The following is a 15842-nucleotide window of genomic DNA, read 5'->3' on the forward strand; positions in this document are numbered from 1 at the left end:
CAAAAGATGCAAACCGAAGAGACATGGAGGTCATGCTTCCTGACCTAATTTTATATTTATCGATGCTTGCGTCGAGAAAGATCATTCCTTCTTTCTAATTGTTAAGACAAGAATCCCTTGATCAATTATGATCGTTTTGTCATCGGGAACAATTCTATTAATTCCTAAGTTTCTGAACAATTGTTTATTTAACCGTTCAAGGTTTATTTGTCGTATCAGAGATAAAATTTAATTGTTATTGATATCGACAAGGGATAACATTGTAATTGTGATAAAAATGTTACGAGATATCTTTTATCATTATCTTGTCATACCTTGATTACCTTCGATTATGCGACTTAACAATCTATATAAACCGCATTGCTCTCAAAATAGAGAATTTCATTGAATTTTATCGAAAGGTAGGTCTTCCACTACTACTGATAAATCATTATTATTCTAAACATTTGATTTTAATCATCATTATTAATCTCAATTCCCTTTTATCTTCTACAGATATAACAACAAGGTGAAAAATGAAACGTCTACTTGCCCTTCAATGCATCCTCTTATTCGCTGTAACGGTCTACGCTGGTCCACCATTAGGAATACCCGAGGAAGATCTCTCGGAACAATGTCAGACTCCACTATGTCCAGTAAATAGAAACTCTGAAACTGTAAATCTGCCCTATCCTTTGGACTGCCTTCTTTACATTTCTTGTGGAGAAAAAGAAACTATCGAAACCTGTCCGGATAACTTAGTCTTCAACAAGGTAAATTATATATCCTAATTTGATCAAAAAGTATCAGCTTCGTTTTTTGACCTGCAATCAATACAATATTTTCATTAGTTACATGCTAATAATCAATTTTTATCAACGCGATCTCTCTCCTCTCTCTCGTTAGAAGTGTCTCGCGTGAACTCACGTAATCGTGATTTCGTTTCATACATACTACGTATACTATAAAAAGAAAAAAGAATCAACTGTCCCTACTGCAAGCAAGGACGTTACGCGTGGCATGACGAGTCTCTTCGAGCAAAGAGTCACGACCTCGGATCACCCTTGAAAACTCCCTTGGAACTCGCTTTCACCGTATCCAGTTACAGTGCTCCCGTGTGTGCACGTGTCTATTGTAAGACTCGGTGCTTCACCTGACACGTGCCAATTTTCAATTCACCGGTACCATGCAATGCGTAACTGCTTGACTTCTTGACGTGACATTCATCAGGGTCGTGTAACCCTTAGATCGATGCAATCGATAACGTGGAACTTGTTGAAAGAACATAAATATGTGAACGATCATATCTTATCGTTAACATTTTATTTCTTCTTCCAAACGTTATCAGTATTATGTATAAAAATCAACATACTTTTACCTTACCGGTATGTATTGATTTTCTCTTTAACTTTTCGCAGAAAACTGGACTATGTGATACACCAGCGAACGCCCAATGCGTACCGTGTTGGCAACAACCATCGCCATATTAAGCTCTTAATTATTGTTAAATAGTTATACGTGAAATAATGTTACAATATCTACGTAAATTAAATTAAAAGTTAAATATAACAAAATTTTGCAGCAAAATTTGATTAGCGAATACGGGGCATTATAATTTATTTCCACATTTTTGGCATATTTCCTCCTACGTTTAAATTCATATTAACTCGTTGCTTCCCTTTTAATTAAGAACAAATTCCGAATAAATATTCAAAAATGTTTGGTATGCGTTTACGAAGCTATAAACACTTGAGAATTTTATTCCGCGAACGTTAATCTAAAATATAATTAAAAAAAAATATTGCGAAAGGGAATGAATATAGGGGTTTGTAAATTGAATACAGTGGGTCAAGTGGTATCGATTATTTTCTGAAGAGATAGAGGAAGAGAGAAAGAGAGAGAAAAAGAGAAAAAGAAGGGTATTTTTTACACAAAATTTAATTATTATATTCATTTTAATAGATACATAATTAACAAATATGATCGCTGTCAGAATAAAAATGTTATTTGTTAAATTTGATTTAAAAAATATTTCAAAAAAACAAATTAACCCGTTTATATTAATATGAATTTAAATACCGATACATATATTCTTAATTGACCTATAACGAAAGGTATTTTACAGCGCCAATTATCGTTTGTTAGCCGTTAATAGATTTTCTCGTTTTTCTTCAGTTATTTGTTAAATTTGATTTAAAAAATATTTCAAAAACAAATTAACCCGTTTATATCAATATGAAGTTAAATACCGACAGATATATTCTTAATTGACCTATAACGAAAGGTATTTTACAGCGCCAATTATCGTTTGTTAGCCGTTAATAGATTTTCTCGTTTTTGTTCAGCCTTCGATGTTTCTGACGTCAGCATTGTCAATGGCTAGCTATCGAGGTTTGTCCATGATATCAAGATATCCGAGGTATCATCGAATTCTCGAATGAGAAAATATAGTCGAATTAGTGTATTGGAGAACATTTATCAAATGTTAAGAACATTTGAGATCCCAAAAAGTAACAATTAATAATCAAGTAGCTAAAAAGAATAAGGGAAGAATAAGCGTGGGTGTAGAGTTTAACAAAAGTTAAAGATAGAAAGAGCAGGTGTATCGGGAAACGTTGATCCTAGGTACGAGATGATCCTTCTGAGGAACTAAGTTTCGTTCATCCGGGCGCAGACTCGTGAATTTTCACTCAGTCCACGCCTCCAGTTGGCTTTGGTGGTAGGGCTAGCGTTGGCTCGTCCGAAAGAGGGAGAGAGAAAAAGAACGAGAGCGAGAGAGAGAAAGAGAGATCCAGTAGCGCGCGCCTTTCCTACCCTCTACCCCTGGCAAAATGTAGGTAGATGACGTCACAGGAGCAAATCAATATCAGTGGAACCGTCCCTACATCAGTTCTCGACTGGCAGAGAGACACCGACCGTTCAGTGCGGAGTAGCCTCCAGTACAGTCAGGGACGTCGCTTTGCCACCACCGACGACGAGGACGGCGACTAGCAGAACGAGGGAGGAACACGCACCTGCCGTCGACCGTTCTTTCTCTTTCTTCCTTTTTGTTTAATATCAAAATTAAATCAAAATCAGTCGAGACAAGTGTTTGATAAGTATAACGAAAAGACAGTGTTGAGATCCTTGGTAGCAGAGTAGTGATCGTTAGAAGAACGTTCGTCAGTAGAGCTGGTAAGTACCATTGAATTAGTTTGATCTTTTGGATTTGTGGTGTAATCTTCGTTGTTCGAGCCTTTTTTTTTTTTAATTTCCATTAGCTTTGTTAGAGACTCGCCTTCTTGTTTTATGAAAGGATCGTGTTTCATTTCAAATGTTTGGTGCGTGCAATGTAATAGAAGGAAGGAATAGGTTGAAAATGTTTGAAGAAGAGTAAAGGGTTGATTTTCAGACAAAGTGCTGTTGTACCGATCGAACGTAATTGGCGGCGGTACCAAAACTAAGTCTCGCAAAGAAGTAGCGGACTTCTTCGTGAATCGAGGAAAAATCGATGGCCATCAGTGCCCATGGGCGGTCTCGCGTATAAGACAAGGAATAGCCCTTCCCAAAAAACCTCGCTCCGTTGGAGTGACTGGCTCTCAAACCCCAATTCACCAACTTTTTCGAAGAACCGTCAACGAGACGTGCCACCGGTGCCCGTTTGAGGCTGTCCCCCCTTGCTGCGTGATTGTACTCCACGAAGTTTTCAGAGGTACTGATCTATAACTCTGTTCTTCCTTCTTTTACCTTTTACTTCTCTTTTTTTTTTACTTTCTAAACTTCTTGAAAAAAAAATATCAAGTTGATCGGAACATTCTTAATCGAGATCATTCATCATCCATCGCTTGAAAGATAAGATTTGTTTATGCACGAGTATTTGTGATTTGTTTATCAAAATTGATGCAATGCAATCATAATTATATTTTAACAATTGAAAAATACATCCCTAAAACGAACATACTATATTCCTTCATCCAGATCATTTTTTCTTCATCATCTGAAATATATGATCTGTTTTACGTTCAGATTTATACAATACGATTCAGATTTATACAATACGATCATACTTATCTTAGCGACGGAAACGAATAAAATTCATTGATTGATCCTATGAGATCCTCGAACTATCCTTAAGGTCTTGATCTTTTTATCAGTTCTCCAAAGGTCTATCCACTCTCCATTCCCATATGTGCGAACCTTTCCGACGATGAGTAGAGCGAGACTAATTGGATCAGAAGGTTAACCCAACGGAGCGATTTCGGATTGTCTGCGGACTAAAACATAATATTTACGGTTAAATACACGCGTTGAATTTAAGTAGGTACATCTAATACGCGAAGTGTTTAATTCGATGGAAAAGCAAAGCGTAGTATACCCATGCTGGTTTTGAAATCCCTTTTTAGGAACTTTGACCCTAGTCGGATTTAATGTCCAAATTGATTTCAAACATGCTTCATTTTCATTTTTTTTTTTTTTTTTACAAACGCTTTTAATGACAAAAAACGAAGAAAATAGTAAAACCAATTCTATCCAAATTAGGGAAACTAGAGATCAAACTAGATTTCAGATAAATTTTTTACTCAAATAGCTATCCAAACGTTTCCACATTGGATCGGTCACCAAGTCCCTGGGACCACAGTTTTCGTCAATTTGAACACACACCACTAGAACCGTACTCTCCAAAGATGATTAACATCGCTGGCCTGATTTCGATCATACTCTTTTACGCGTTGATCCTTGGCGTTGGTATATGGGCAGCAAGAAAGAAAGAATCTGGTAATGATTCCGAGGAGGAGGTCATGTTAGCTGGCCGTTCGATCGGCTTGTTTGTCGGAATCTTTACAATGACAGCAACATGGGTAGGAGGAGGATACATCAACGGTACAGCCGAGGCGATTTACACGAAAGGTCTGGTCTGGTGTCAGGCACCATTCGGATACGCTCTAAGCCTTATTTTTGGTGAGTGAGATTCAGTGAGTTTGAACTTGGACAGTATTTTACTTTCTTTACACTGCGTTGAGTCTATATGTATACGTTTTAGAATAAGTTAAAAATTCTTTTCACATTCTCTCTCTCTCTCTCTCTCTCTCTCTCTCTCTCCTCCTCTCTTTCTTTCTTTCTTATCTTCCGTCTTCAAATTTTGCTATCAATATCCTTTTTTATCGATCTTTAAAAAATCATCTATAAGCCACGTTGCTACTGTGAATGATCACACAATGAATTAAATCTTCTTCGATCAAAGATGAAATGATTTATGACGACAGGTGGCATATTCTTTGCAAACAAGATGCGACAACAAGGGTACATTACGATGCTAGATCCGCTTCAAGATGCATTCGGGAAACGAATGGGTGGTCTTCTATTTCTTCCTGCTCTATGCGGTGAGGTATTCTGGGCAGCTGGTATTCTAGCTGCTTTGGGTGCCACATTAGCTGTCATTATCGATATGGACCAGGGTGCATCCATCATTTTAAGCGCCTGCATTGCAGTTTTTTACACTCTATTCGGCGGCCTCTACTCCGTCGCTTATACCGACGTCATCCAACTTTTCTGCATTTTCATCGGACTGGTAAGTAAATCTCGATGGCTAAAAAATTTATTTAAAATCAAATACGAGTTTTTTAATTAGTACGGAGTAAAGAGAAATAGCGAACTACCCTTTTTTGAATGGATCGATAGTACCCAAGCTCGTCACCTGTACCAAGTATTTGTCAATTCTATGAGTGTAGGTTGCCCAAGTATAGGTGTTTGCGTAGGTGGTGACCTACTTATATCAAGAGCTCTAGGTCTATTCGACGTTTCTCACGCCTGGGATACATATATCCTTTCGATTATCATTTCCAGAGTGTCTTAGTAAATCCTAAAAACAATGTTCTTTCTGTTCTTACTTGCGTAACCGTTGAAAAGATTAAGTCGTGGCTTTCGATCAGTCCTAGAATCGAAGGACATCTATTTCCGTGTTAGAATTAATTCTATTTTTGTTTTCCATGCGTGTATATTCATTAATCAAAGTAGGATGATTCTCGAGTTTCTAAACGTTCTTTAAATATAATAAGAATATCAAGAGATAAATAGATAATCATCGAAAAAATGGGCTCCATTCAAATGCAAAGATGTCTTCTTTCGTGACCATCCATTAACCATAATTAATCGAGATAAAATCAGATATCTTTCTCTCTTTTTCTCTCTCCTTCTTTGATGGGCCGTTCGTTACAACATCCTAAAGAATACTCTTCTCGAAGGGGAGAGAGCGTATCCTTTCGTTGAGAAATCCTTTTAAGTAGAGACATACACCACGTTATCTTTGATTCTAAAACATTAAGATGAATATCATTAATGGAAAACAATATTTAAAGTACGATCGAAAAAGAGAAAAGAAGAAACTAAAAAAAGAAATATATTATTCTCATGTTAAAGTGGATGTGCATCCCATTTGCTTGGGCTAATCCAAAGGTAGAGTCACTTAGTTCCATGGATGTCGACTGGATCGGCGAGATCAAACCCGAGGAGTACTTTTATTACGTAGATTATGGGTTACTTCTGATATTTGGCGGCATACCTTGGCAAGTTTATTTCCAGCGAGTACTTTCGTCAAAATCTGCAGGAAGAGCGCAATTGTTGAGTTACGTTGCAGCTGTAGGATGCATACTCATGGCTATTCCTCCCGTTCTGATCGGAGCAATCGCCAAAGCAACACGTGAGTATCAACATTTGTAAATGTTTTCTATCGAAGTCTCTATAACACATCTTCCCATGTTAGTCGATCTTTATATCAATGACATCGAAAATAATTTCGTTTAAAAAATATAAAGATAGACACAATAATTAAAATACAACAATGACAACGAATATTGGCTCTTTTTCTCCCTTATTTCGAGTATCGTCAGATGTAAGGGAGAAGTATAACATTTTGAAGATTCCACCCTCTCTATCTAAGGGGGATCGAATTAGACCTGGTATACTCATCACCCAACGTTCGTAGCCTACTTGACATTTGTTACCACAGCACCCAGCACTGCCGGTATTTATAAGGTTCGCGGACAAAAGGGGGGATGAGAATAGGGTGACTAGACTAGGGGTGAGTTTGGAGCATTCGAAACGTGTACAATACCGTGGGACTTTGTCATGTGTTATCTCTCTCTCTCTTTCTATCTTACGAAAGGCGAGGGTGGTAATGCGACTCGACCACTAACATGAAACACGACAACGTACTGGAACTAATTCGACACCCTGTATATTGTTATCCGAGACTCCATTACGGTCTAAAAACGAGAATAGCTAGTGGAGGGTACTGACAATTTGTTATTATTGATTACTGTTTTCAACGACGAATTTCATTGTCTATCATATTTCTAATGACCATTTTTAAGTCTAAATATAGATAATCATATTTGAGAAATAGGTAGCCTTTTAATCTTTCTTGCCAGTTAGGCTTATGTTTTTTCAAAGCTACGTTTACGTCCGGCAATGTCCGAAGAGTTTTAGCGTCAGATGTTAAATTTCGCTCGATGACAAAGCGAAATCATATTTTTATGGCGACAGCTGGGACTTTCTCAGTTCTTCGGTACAAATGCAACGTGTCCACGATGTTATTTTTTCACACAGTAGAGATCATCGGCACGTGAGAAATTATAATGATTCGTTAGAGCGTGCAGCACAGCGCTCTCTTCTCTCTTTCTCTCTTTTTCCAATTATTATCATTAAAAACTTTCTAATTCTTCGAATGTATAGGTACAACTTAATTGTCTTTCATATTCCTGAAAATTACAACAAGTATTATCTATATAGAAATATTAAAAATAGGTATACGATAAAAAAATATAAAGATTTTTGTCTAAACAAACAAGTCAAATAAATACGTACTTTCTAGAAGCAAAATGTAGCTTGGAGTAGAAGCATCATGATCGACGGTGATGCTCCACTTTCCACCTTTATTTTAAGATGATATCTGTAGGACGTTATGAAAAGTAGAGAGAGCGTGAAAGCGTCCTTAGAGTGGAGGTGAGATGCTCTACGGGTCAATATTCACCTTCACAATTTCCTATTACAATTCTTTTAGTTAATCATGTTAAATTGGCTTTCATTGACGGAGACAAACTACGGAGGAACATGTTAACGATATGTTACAGCTTGGAACGAAACAGGTTATCACGGGCCATATCCGTTGACGGAAACCGAAACAAGTATGATTCTACCAATGGTCCTGCAGTATCTCACGCCAGACTTTGTTTCCTTTTTTGGATTGGGTGCTGTATCAGCAGCTGTTATGTCATCGGCTGACAGTAGTATCCTCTCTGCCAGCTCGATGTTCGCCAGAAACGTTTATAAGTTGATCTTCCGGCAGCGGGTAAGCATAAACATGTTTCTTCCCGATAAATCATAGATCCCACTTTAACGGAGAGTCTTTCCTCCGACGCAATATATATTGCAGGTGCAATAAACTCGTTTTCTCGTTCGATCGTATTAACTCGGATTACTTTCACATCTTAGTACTCGTACGACCTATGGAGTCAAATCGAATAAAAGCATTATACTCTCGTAAAAGGCGAATTTTATTATATTTTGCGATTATATTTACCGTAGAAGAGAAATGGAGAGAAACTATTCACGTTGCATGTTGTTTCTTTTTTTTGCTTCTATGAATCCAGGCATCGGAGATGGAAATCATTTGGGTGATGAGAGCAGGCATAGGAGTAGTTGGTGTCCTCAGTACAGTGATGGCTTTGACGATACCTTCGATCTACGGATTATGGTCAATGTGTTCCGACTTGGTTTACGTTATCCTCTTCCCTCAACTTCTAATGGTCGTTCATTTTAAGGAGTACTGCAATACTTACGGCAGCTTGTCCGCTTATATAATAGCATTTCTGGTGAGGATTAGTGGTGGTGAGCCATTGATCGGTTTGCCAGCACTGATCCATTATCCTTGGTACGATGAGGAAACCAAAATTCAAATGTTCCCGTTCAGAACAATGGCGATGTTACTTTCCTTGATAACATTGATTGTCGTCTCCTATGTTACGCAAGTTCTCTTTGAAACTGGTAAACTGGCTCCAAGATATGACATCTTCAGGTTTGTACCTCAAGTGCCCTATGCATCATCTTTCTATTAGTTCAAAATCGTTTACGTCTTATCATTTCTCAAATAATTTATTCAAACTTCTTATACTACAAAACCCTTGTGATTACTTAATAAAAAAATAATTAGATGTCCATGCAAATCTCAAGTATCGTAACAGCTTATAGATTCAATCTGTATAATATTTCTATGAAATTTCTAATACCTCTAAAATCCTTGACCACGACTAAATCCATAACAAACGAATAACAAAATCCAATGACTCTTGACGATCAGATGCGTGGTGAACGTACCAGAAGACATCGAACGTGTTGGACCAGATCCAGCAGAAGGTGAACAAATGGCAGTCCTTGCAACAGGAGCCGGAAAGCTCTATGGTAGCAAGAACGAATCACACGGACGAGTGAATCCTGCACTCGAGCCGGACTACGACATGGAACCTGGTTATACGACCGTCGGGATATCTGAGGAGGTCGTCGACAGTGGTGGAGGTGGGGGAAAGGTAGGTCTTTATGGACTTAACATGCCTCGTCAATCGCAATCCACCACCGCGTTCTAAATACTGATTCCATGATCGAATGCTGTGACTTACAATAATTGTGGCGGTGCGGGTACGTCTCTCTCTCTCACTAATCTTTCCTATACACATTCATATTTCTCTCTCTCTTTTTCTCTCTATCTTCAGCAATGTGCATTATATGTTTGTTATTCTTTCTCTCTCTCTCTCTCTCTCTCTCTCTCTTTCTCTCTTTCTTTCTCTCTTTGTCTTTCATTATTCTTATATCCGAAAAAGCATCGTCAAAAAATATTAATTCCATTCTAAGTCGGTACAACGAATCCGTACAAATATTCCGTTCACAATCCTACTTCAAGGCATCTAGACGTCTACATACGCGTTATCGAGACTTTTTACGGTTATTGTTAGAGCAATTATTTCTCGGATGAGAAGATGCATGAGAATGTGCTGACCGTCCAGATGAAAAAAATAATGCGTCTAGAAAGAAAAGAAAAGAAAAAAAAATCATAGTAAAACTAACAAAATTATTAAGCAATAATATCTTAGATCATGCGATGTCTTTCATCTTCTCTCTCTATCTCTCTTTCTTTCTTTCTCTCTCTTCCTTTTTCTGATATGATTTTGATAAACAAGAAAAGAACTCCTGCAGCTTTTTTTTCTAATCGGATTAAATTCAAGATGCTTCGATCGTATAAAAAAAAAAAAAAAAAAAAAAAAAAAAAAAAAAACCGAGAGAAGAAAAAGAAAAAGAAAAGAAAAAAACTTCTTTTTCTTCCTCTCTTTCTCTCTTTCTCTTTACCAAAATCGATATATCTCAATCGATCCTATGGTGTTAGATTCGTGTCACGTCGTGAATTCATCAGACGAATAATACATAAGACGAAAGAAGTGAATTCTCGATCAGTGTTTTCTTGAAACGTAACTCGCAACGTTTCCAAATAAAAGAAAGACAAAGAGAGAAATTAGATTAAATGACAAAGATTAAGATCATCGAAGTTTCTTGAACTATCACGATATATGATGGCTTGCTTTTCGAACCCGTGCCGCCTATTAGGCCTAGTAATTCTCTTGTTTTTATTTTGATATATTTATATATATATATACACACTTATATAAATACACATTATAACACGAACACACACAATACGAGTGTATATATATATATATATAATATTATATATATATATATATTTAGAATTTAATAATTACTATTTGAAGAAGACTTAAGATCTGAAAGGTACGACCTATCCGCTTGGCTTTTTCATCGTAAAGGCTCTCACTATATATTCTTTATATATACATATATATATATGTATGTATATAGAGGGAGAAGGAAGAGTCTGATCGATCGATGTTTGTGAGAAATTAATTAGTAAAGCGCGAACGACCGCCATAAATCAATAAATAATAGGATAGAAATATTATTATCGAGTAACGTGTTCGCCAAGATATTTAAGATGGCTTCGTATTAGATAAAGTCTCATACTCGTCATTATCATCATTGTTATCAGTGTCTAATCGTCTCACAGAATATTAAAAAAAAGAAGGAAAGAAAAAAGAAAAGAGAATGAGAGAGAGAGAGAGAGAGAGAGAGAGAAGGAAAGAAGAAAAAAAGAAAAAAGCTCGTGTACTCTTTGTGACCGATCGTTATTATTGTTGTTCTTCCCTTGCTTCACTCAAATACGAAACAAATATAACACCTGATTAAGAAGGATGATGTTTCAATATGAATGTTCTCCCAAATGGATATTATTATTAGAAATTAACTAGGAGATATCGCGGTCGCGTTGTATTAGATCGAATTTCTCGTGACTCCTCCGTGATTACGACGATCGATATTACGTGAGAATGAGCAATGTATTATATTATTATTATTATTGTTATTATTGTTATTATTAAACAAATGTTTCGCTAGCTCATTATTTCCATCTAATCTCGTTTATGATCTTTTATCGGTTTTATATTTTTTTTCAAGGTAATAGAATCTTTTTTTATCTCATTAGATATTTTTAGCTAATTAATTATTTCTAACAATGGACATACGAAGATGGCCTTTTGATCTAATTTAATGATTAAATATCGTCGTTTCATTCACGGATATACATATGGATAGTGTCAATCGGGCGGATTGGTCGGCCTGCAGATTCGTTGTGTTTCTTATATAGTATATATATATATACATGTATGGTAATATATAAGAGAAAAAGAGTATTAATGGCATGCGAGAGAGCACACACGAGAGAATGTTCATTGAAGAACCTAGTTTCATCGGATATATCTCTCTCCCCTTGTACGTATAATATATACACGTTATATATTATACATATATATACATATTCAGTATACTAATCGAGATGAATTGAAATGATCACTGGTCGATTTGTCAACGATTTTCTAATAACGCGATTAAAACAATTTTTTCGTTGAATTAGAATCATTTGGACATATTAACGCGTGACACTTTAAATACCTCGTTACGTATACACGTACATATGTATCTATGCATATAAAGAATGTACGCGGAAAGACTAATGGAAAATCGTAAATGTTAATTATTATTATTATTTATCATTATTATTACTATTACTGTTATTATTAATGCAGTTATGAAATATTTATTGTTAATTTTGATAATGAGTTTTGTCGTATCGTTCCTAGAGAGAAAATACACTCGCAAGTATGAGAGAATATACGAGATAGGTCATGTACACGTATAAATATAAAAAATGATCGCGTGTTACACGATTTATACTCAAGATCGAACTGATGAGATGAACACTTGATCGGCTGACATTTGGGATGAAAGATTTATCTTTTTATTCGATTATCGATAAACGATCTTCTTAAAAAAAAGAAAGAAAAGAAAAAAGAAAAGGTGAAGAAAAGATAGAAAGAATATCTTAAAAATAGCAAAAATTAGCAGGTGTAATTAGTTAGGCAAGTGTTAAGAGAAAAGTCTGCTACCTCGATAATAAATTAGTAAAGGAAACTTTTCGAGTAAAAAGAAGAGAGAAGAGAACAATTCTATTGTGTGAATAAATCTCTAAAGAGGAAGCTGCGAAGAAGACTGCGACATGATTTAAGACTCTTTTCGAGTCTCATAAAACTTTCGACTTAGTTGAGTTCCTTGCTATTATTCTAGTAAGAAAGCAAACGTGATGATGATTCAAACAGTTAGTTAGTCAACGACGACAGATAGGAAGATAGAGACAGAAAAGTATATATACAGGTTGTGGACAAATTTATCTGTCAAAATCAGCTGATCTACGAAATTTCATTACCATTTGAAAATTTAACATTAAGAATCGAAAAGTATGAGACAGATAAGTATATGCAGGGCGTTGATAAATTTAGCTTTCAAAATCAGCTGACTTTGATAATACTTCTGTCAAAATCAGCTGATTTGTCAAATTTCATTGTCATTTGAGAATTGATCATAAAATATGAAAAAATATGAGAGAGAAAGGTATATACGAGGCGTTGACGAATTATCTGTCAAAATCAGCTGACTTTGACAACTTTCTTGTCAAGATTAGCTGATTTCTCAAATTTTACTACCTTTTAAAATGAATTTATCATGATAGATGAAAAAAGATTAGAGAAAAATGATACAAGAGACAATATTTTTTATACATCCTGTATATCTCTCTAGCCAGTGTTCTCTTTTCTTCATAAACATCGTCGTTGTTGCTCGTTATTATTAATACCATGAACGATACTTTCACTTGGGTATTATAAAGTTAGCGAAGGAAGAACTCGCTTTCTGAGTATGTCTATATTGTTATTTCGTTATTTTTATGATCTAGAGAAGAAAAGAAGAAAATAATAAGAGTAGTGAAGCGAGGACTTGGATATTGAGATGTTTCAAGCACGATATTTTCAATGAGGAAATACATTGATCCGGCTTTACCATCGAACGATCTTGTTATTATTATTATTTTCCAATTATGAGATTCCAACGAAAGAAAGAAGATCGCTTATCTATCATTTTCTTCTATTTTCTTTCTTATGATAAAACATAGTTTCTACTTCAATTTCGAGAGAAACGTTGCCTCGAGTGTCGACTTAACGTCAATTGAAATCATATCAAGTTTTTCGCGCGTAATCTGCAACATATCAATTAAGGTTTTTAGTCGTGCTAAAAGAAAGAAGAATACAAAAAATAAATAAAGAAATAAATAAAAGGCCGACCATAACCTACGAACATCTATGCATATCAGAAAGTGTGCTCTGTATTAGTTGAGTTAACAAATTAATTAAGAATTAGAAACAGATAAAAATAAAAAAGAACAAAAAAAAAATGAAGAAAAAAAAAGGAGGAGGGTTATATGTATGTCATATATTATGTATCAAGTAGAAAGAGCGTTCTCATATCATACACGATGCGCTCGAGATGGGATTAAGATTAGGAGGATGGCTTTTTTTCTGTAATAAAAATCAGAGATTCGCCCCTTTAATATGACAAAAAAAAAAGAAAGAAAAAGAAAAGAAAAATTATTTGAAAAAGGAAACAAAAAAAAAAAGCCGCGGAAAATCTTTCCCATCCTCTATCTTTTTCCTTCCTATTTCCTTCGAAAGAGAAGGAAATAAACTCAAGAAAAATTCACTAATATACTACATATTAACGGGCTGTACGTACGCCGAAGAACATGAAAAATGTATGTTGTTTGTGTGTCGTTTGTTAGCAACGAACAGAAAAAAATAAATAAAAATTAATAACAATACTAATATATCTCTATCTCTTTTCAAAAAAATATTCGAAGATTAATAAAGTTGAGTATGTATATAAACACATATATACATACATAAATGCTCGAAAATTTACAATTAAATTTGCTTCAATTACAAGGATAAAAAAAAAATTCGTTAAATTAATTTTAAAAAAATAAAAAAATAAATAAAATAAAAATACGTACTTACAAATCGTTGGATAATAATGAACAAACACAAACATGCATACACACTCGAACAATAATCACTAAAATCCAAAAAATCCATTTAGCCCGTGATGCGCCTACGAATTATTGTAGTAAGTATATAATAATAATAATAATAATAATTAAATGTGTAAAGAAGAAAAAAGTAACGACAAAATGTGAAGAAAAGAAAAAGAAAGAAAAAAGAAAAAGAAAAAAAAGGAAAACGCCCGACTTTATCTCCTCTCCCTTGCGCATTTCCAAAAATGGATTTATTATATATCCATGTATGTACTAATATCAAAGCGTTACACGGTACTTTATTATACAATATATGATATACATCTACACACACCCACCCACACACACACTCGCGCGCGCGCACACACACATCTATACGCACACTCGCGCGCGCGCGCGCACACGCATACACACACCCACACACACACCTACATCCACCCACCCACACACCCACACACACACACACACAGAACATACATGCATATATATATATGTATCTGTACGTATATTATACGTGTATACCTGAAGAAAAAAAAAAAACGAACAAGATGTTGATTGTAAGTGTTAAAAATAAACTGTGTATAAAAATTTACCATGGTGTTATAGAAAGCAAATGTTTTTCCCTGTCTATTCTTTTTTTTTCTCTTGTCGTTGTTCTTCTTTTTTATTTTATTCTCATATTCTCATGAAGATCATTTTCAACGACGAGCACGGCATGACGATGTTTTATAGATGGACGGTGACCGCTGAAAAAAGAGAAAGTTAAGGAAAGGATAACGGTGGTAAGTTCGTTCTAGCGGTTTAATCGGAATAGCCGATAGAATCGTCGATGACGAGACTACATTTTTAGCCGAGTTAAAACAGGAATAGAAAGAAAACAGCTCTCTCTCTTTCTTTCGAGTCGGATGGAATCAATAAATCGACCCATCGAGTCTGAGCAGAAGCTACTCTTTCAAGCAGCTTTACCTTTCAAGGCACACGTTGTAGTATATATATGTAACATGTACTCTATTCTACGTCTAGAACACTATTATCATACATTCATTCCATTTTTGATTTCCAGGAACTAGTATTATAGATAGAAGAGTAATCTTTCATTTCTTTCTCAGCACAGCTACTTTATTAGTATAAAAAGCGTCTTTATAAAATAAATAAGTTATAGGGCTTCGAATGTGAAAAAGGGATGAAGAGGAAGGTTCCGTTTCTTTTTTCTTTTTTTTTTTTGGATTCGTATCTTATCGTCAATTATCATTCGCTTTGATATTCCTAAGCAACGTTTCTGAGACAATAGAAGATATTAATTTCTATCTGTTCTCTCTCTCTCTCTCTCTCTCTCTCTCTCTCTCTCTCT

At 35.3% G+C, this 15842-nt stretch overlaps 2 protein-coding genes across 2 annotated transcripts; both read left to right on the forward strand.

The window, feature by feature from the left end:
- Nucleotides 1-515: 515 nt before the first annotated feature.
- Nucleotides 516-1579, forward strand: LOC122635530. The gene is made up of 2 exons (XM_043825851.1): nt 516-752; nt 1398-1579. The coding sequence occupies exons 1-2, from the start codon at nt 516-518 to the stop codon at nt 1467-1469; spliced, it is 309 nt and encodes a 102-aa protein (XP_043681786.1). The 3' UTR covers nt 1470-1579.
- A 2893-nt stretch (nt 1580-4472) lies between these two features.
- On the forward strand, nt 4473-9753 carry LOC122635526 (high-affinity choline transporter 1). Its single transcript, XM_043825841.1, has 6 exons — nt 4473-4917; nt 5223-5527; nt 6376-6655; nt 8088-8305; nt 8607-9031; nt 9314-9753. The coding sequence occupies exons 1-6, from the start codon at nt 4644-4646 to the stop codon at nt 9594-9596; spliced, it is 1785 nt and encodes a 594-aa protein (XP_043681776.1). The 5' UTR covers nt 4473-4643; the 3' UTR covers nt 9597-9753.
- The last annotated feature ends 6089 nt before the right edge of the window (nt 9754-15842 follow it).

This window comes from Vespula pensylvanica, chromosome 18 (genome assembly GCF_014466175.1).
Source record: "Vespula pensylvanica isolate Volc-1 chromosome 18, ASM1446617v1, whole genome shotgun sequence".
Classification (NCBI taxonomy): Eukaryota; Metazoa; Arthropoda; class Insecta; order Hymenoptera; family Vespidae; genus Vespula; species Vespula pensylvanica.

What these genes read in the sequence shown, in the direction of transcription:
- LOC122635530 (XM_043825851.1), top strand. Translation starts at nt 516, where the DNA reads ATGAAACGTCTACTTGCCCTTCAATGCATCCTCTTATTCGCTGTAACG. An exon ending in ATAACTTAGTCTTCAACAAG is followed by an intron (nt 753 to 1,397) that starts GTAAATTATATA and finishes AACTTTTCGCAG; the next exon opens with AAAACTGGACTATGTGATAC.
- LOC122635526 (XM_043825841.1), top strand. Translation starts at nt 4,644, where the DNA reads ATGATTAACATCGCTGGCCTGATTTCGATCATACTCTTTTACGCGTTG. An exon ending in CGCTCTAAGCCTTATTTTTG is followed by an intron (nt 4,918 to 5,222) that starts GTGAGTGAGATT and finishes TTATGACGACAG; the next exon opens with GTGGCATATTCTTTGCAAAC. An exon ending in TCTGCATTTTCATCGGACTG is followed by an intron (nt 5,528 to 6,375) that starts GTAAGTAAATCT and finishes CTCATGTTAAAG; the next exon opens with TGGATGTGCATCCCATTTGC.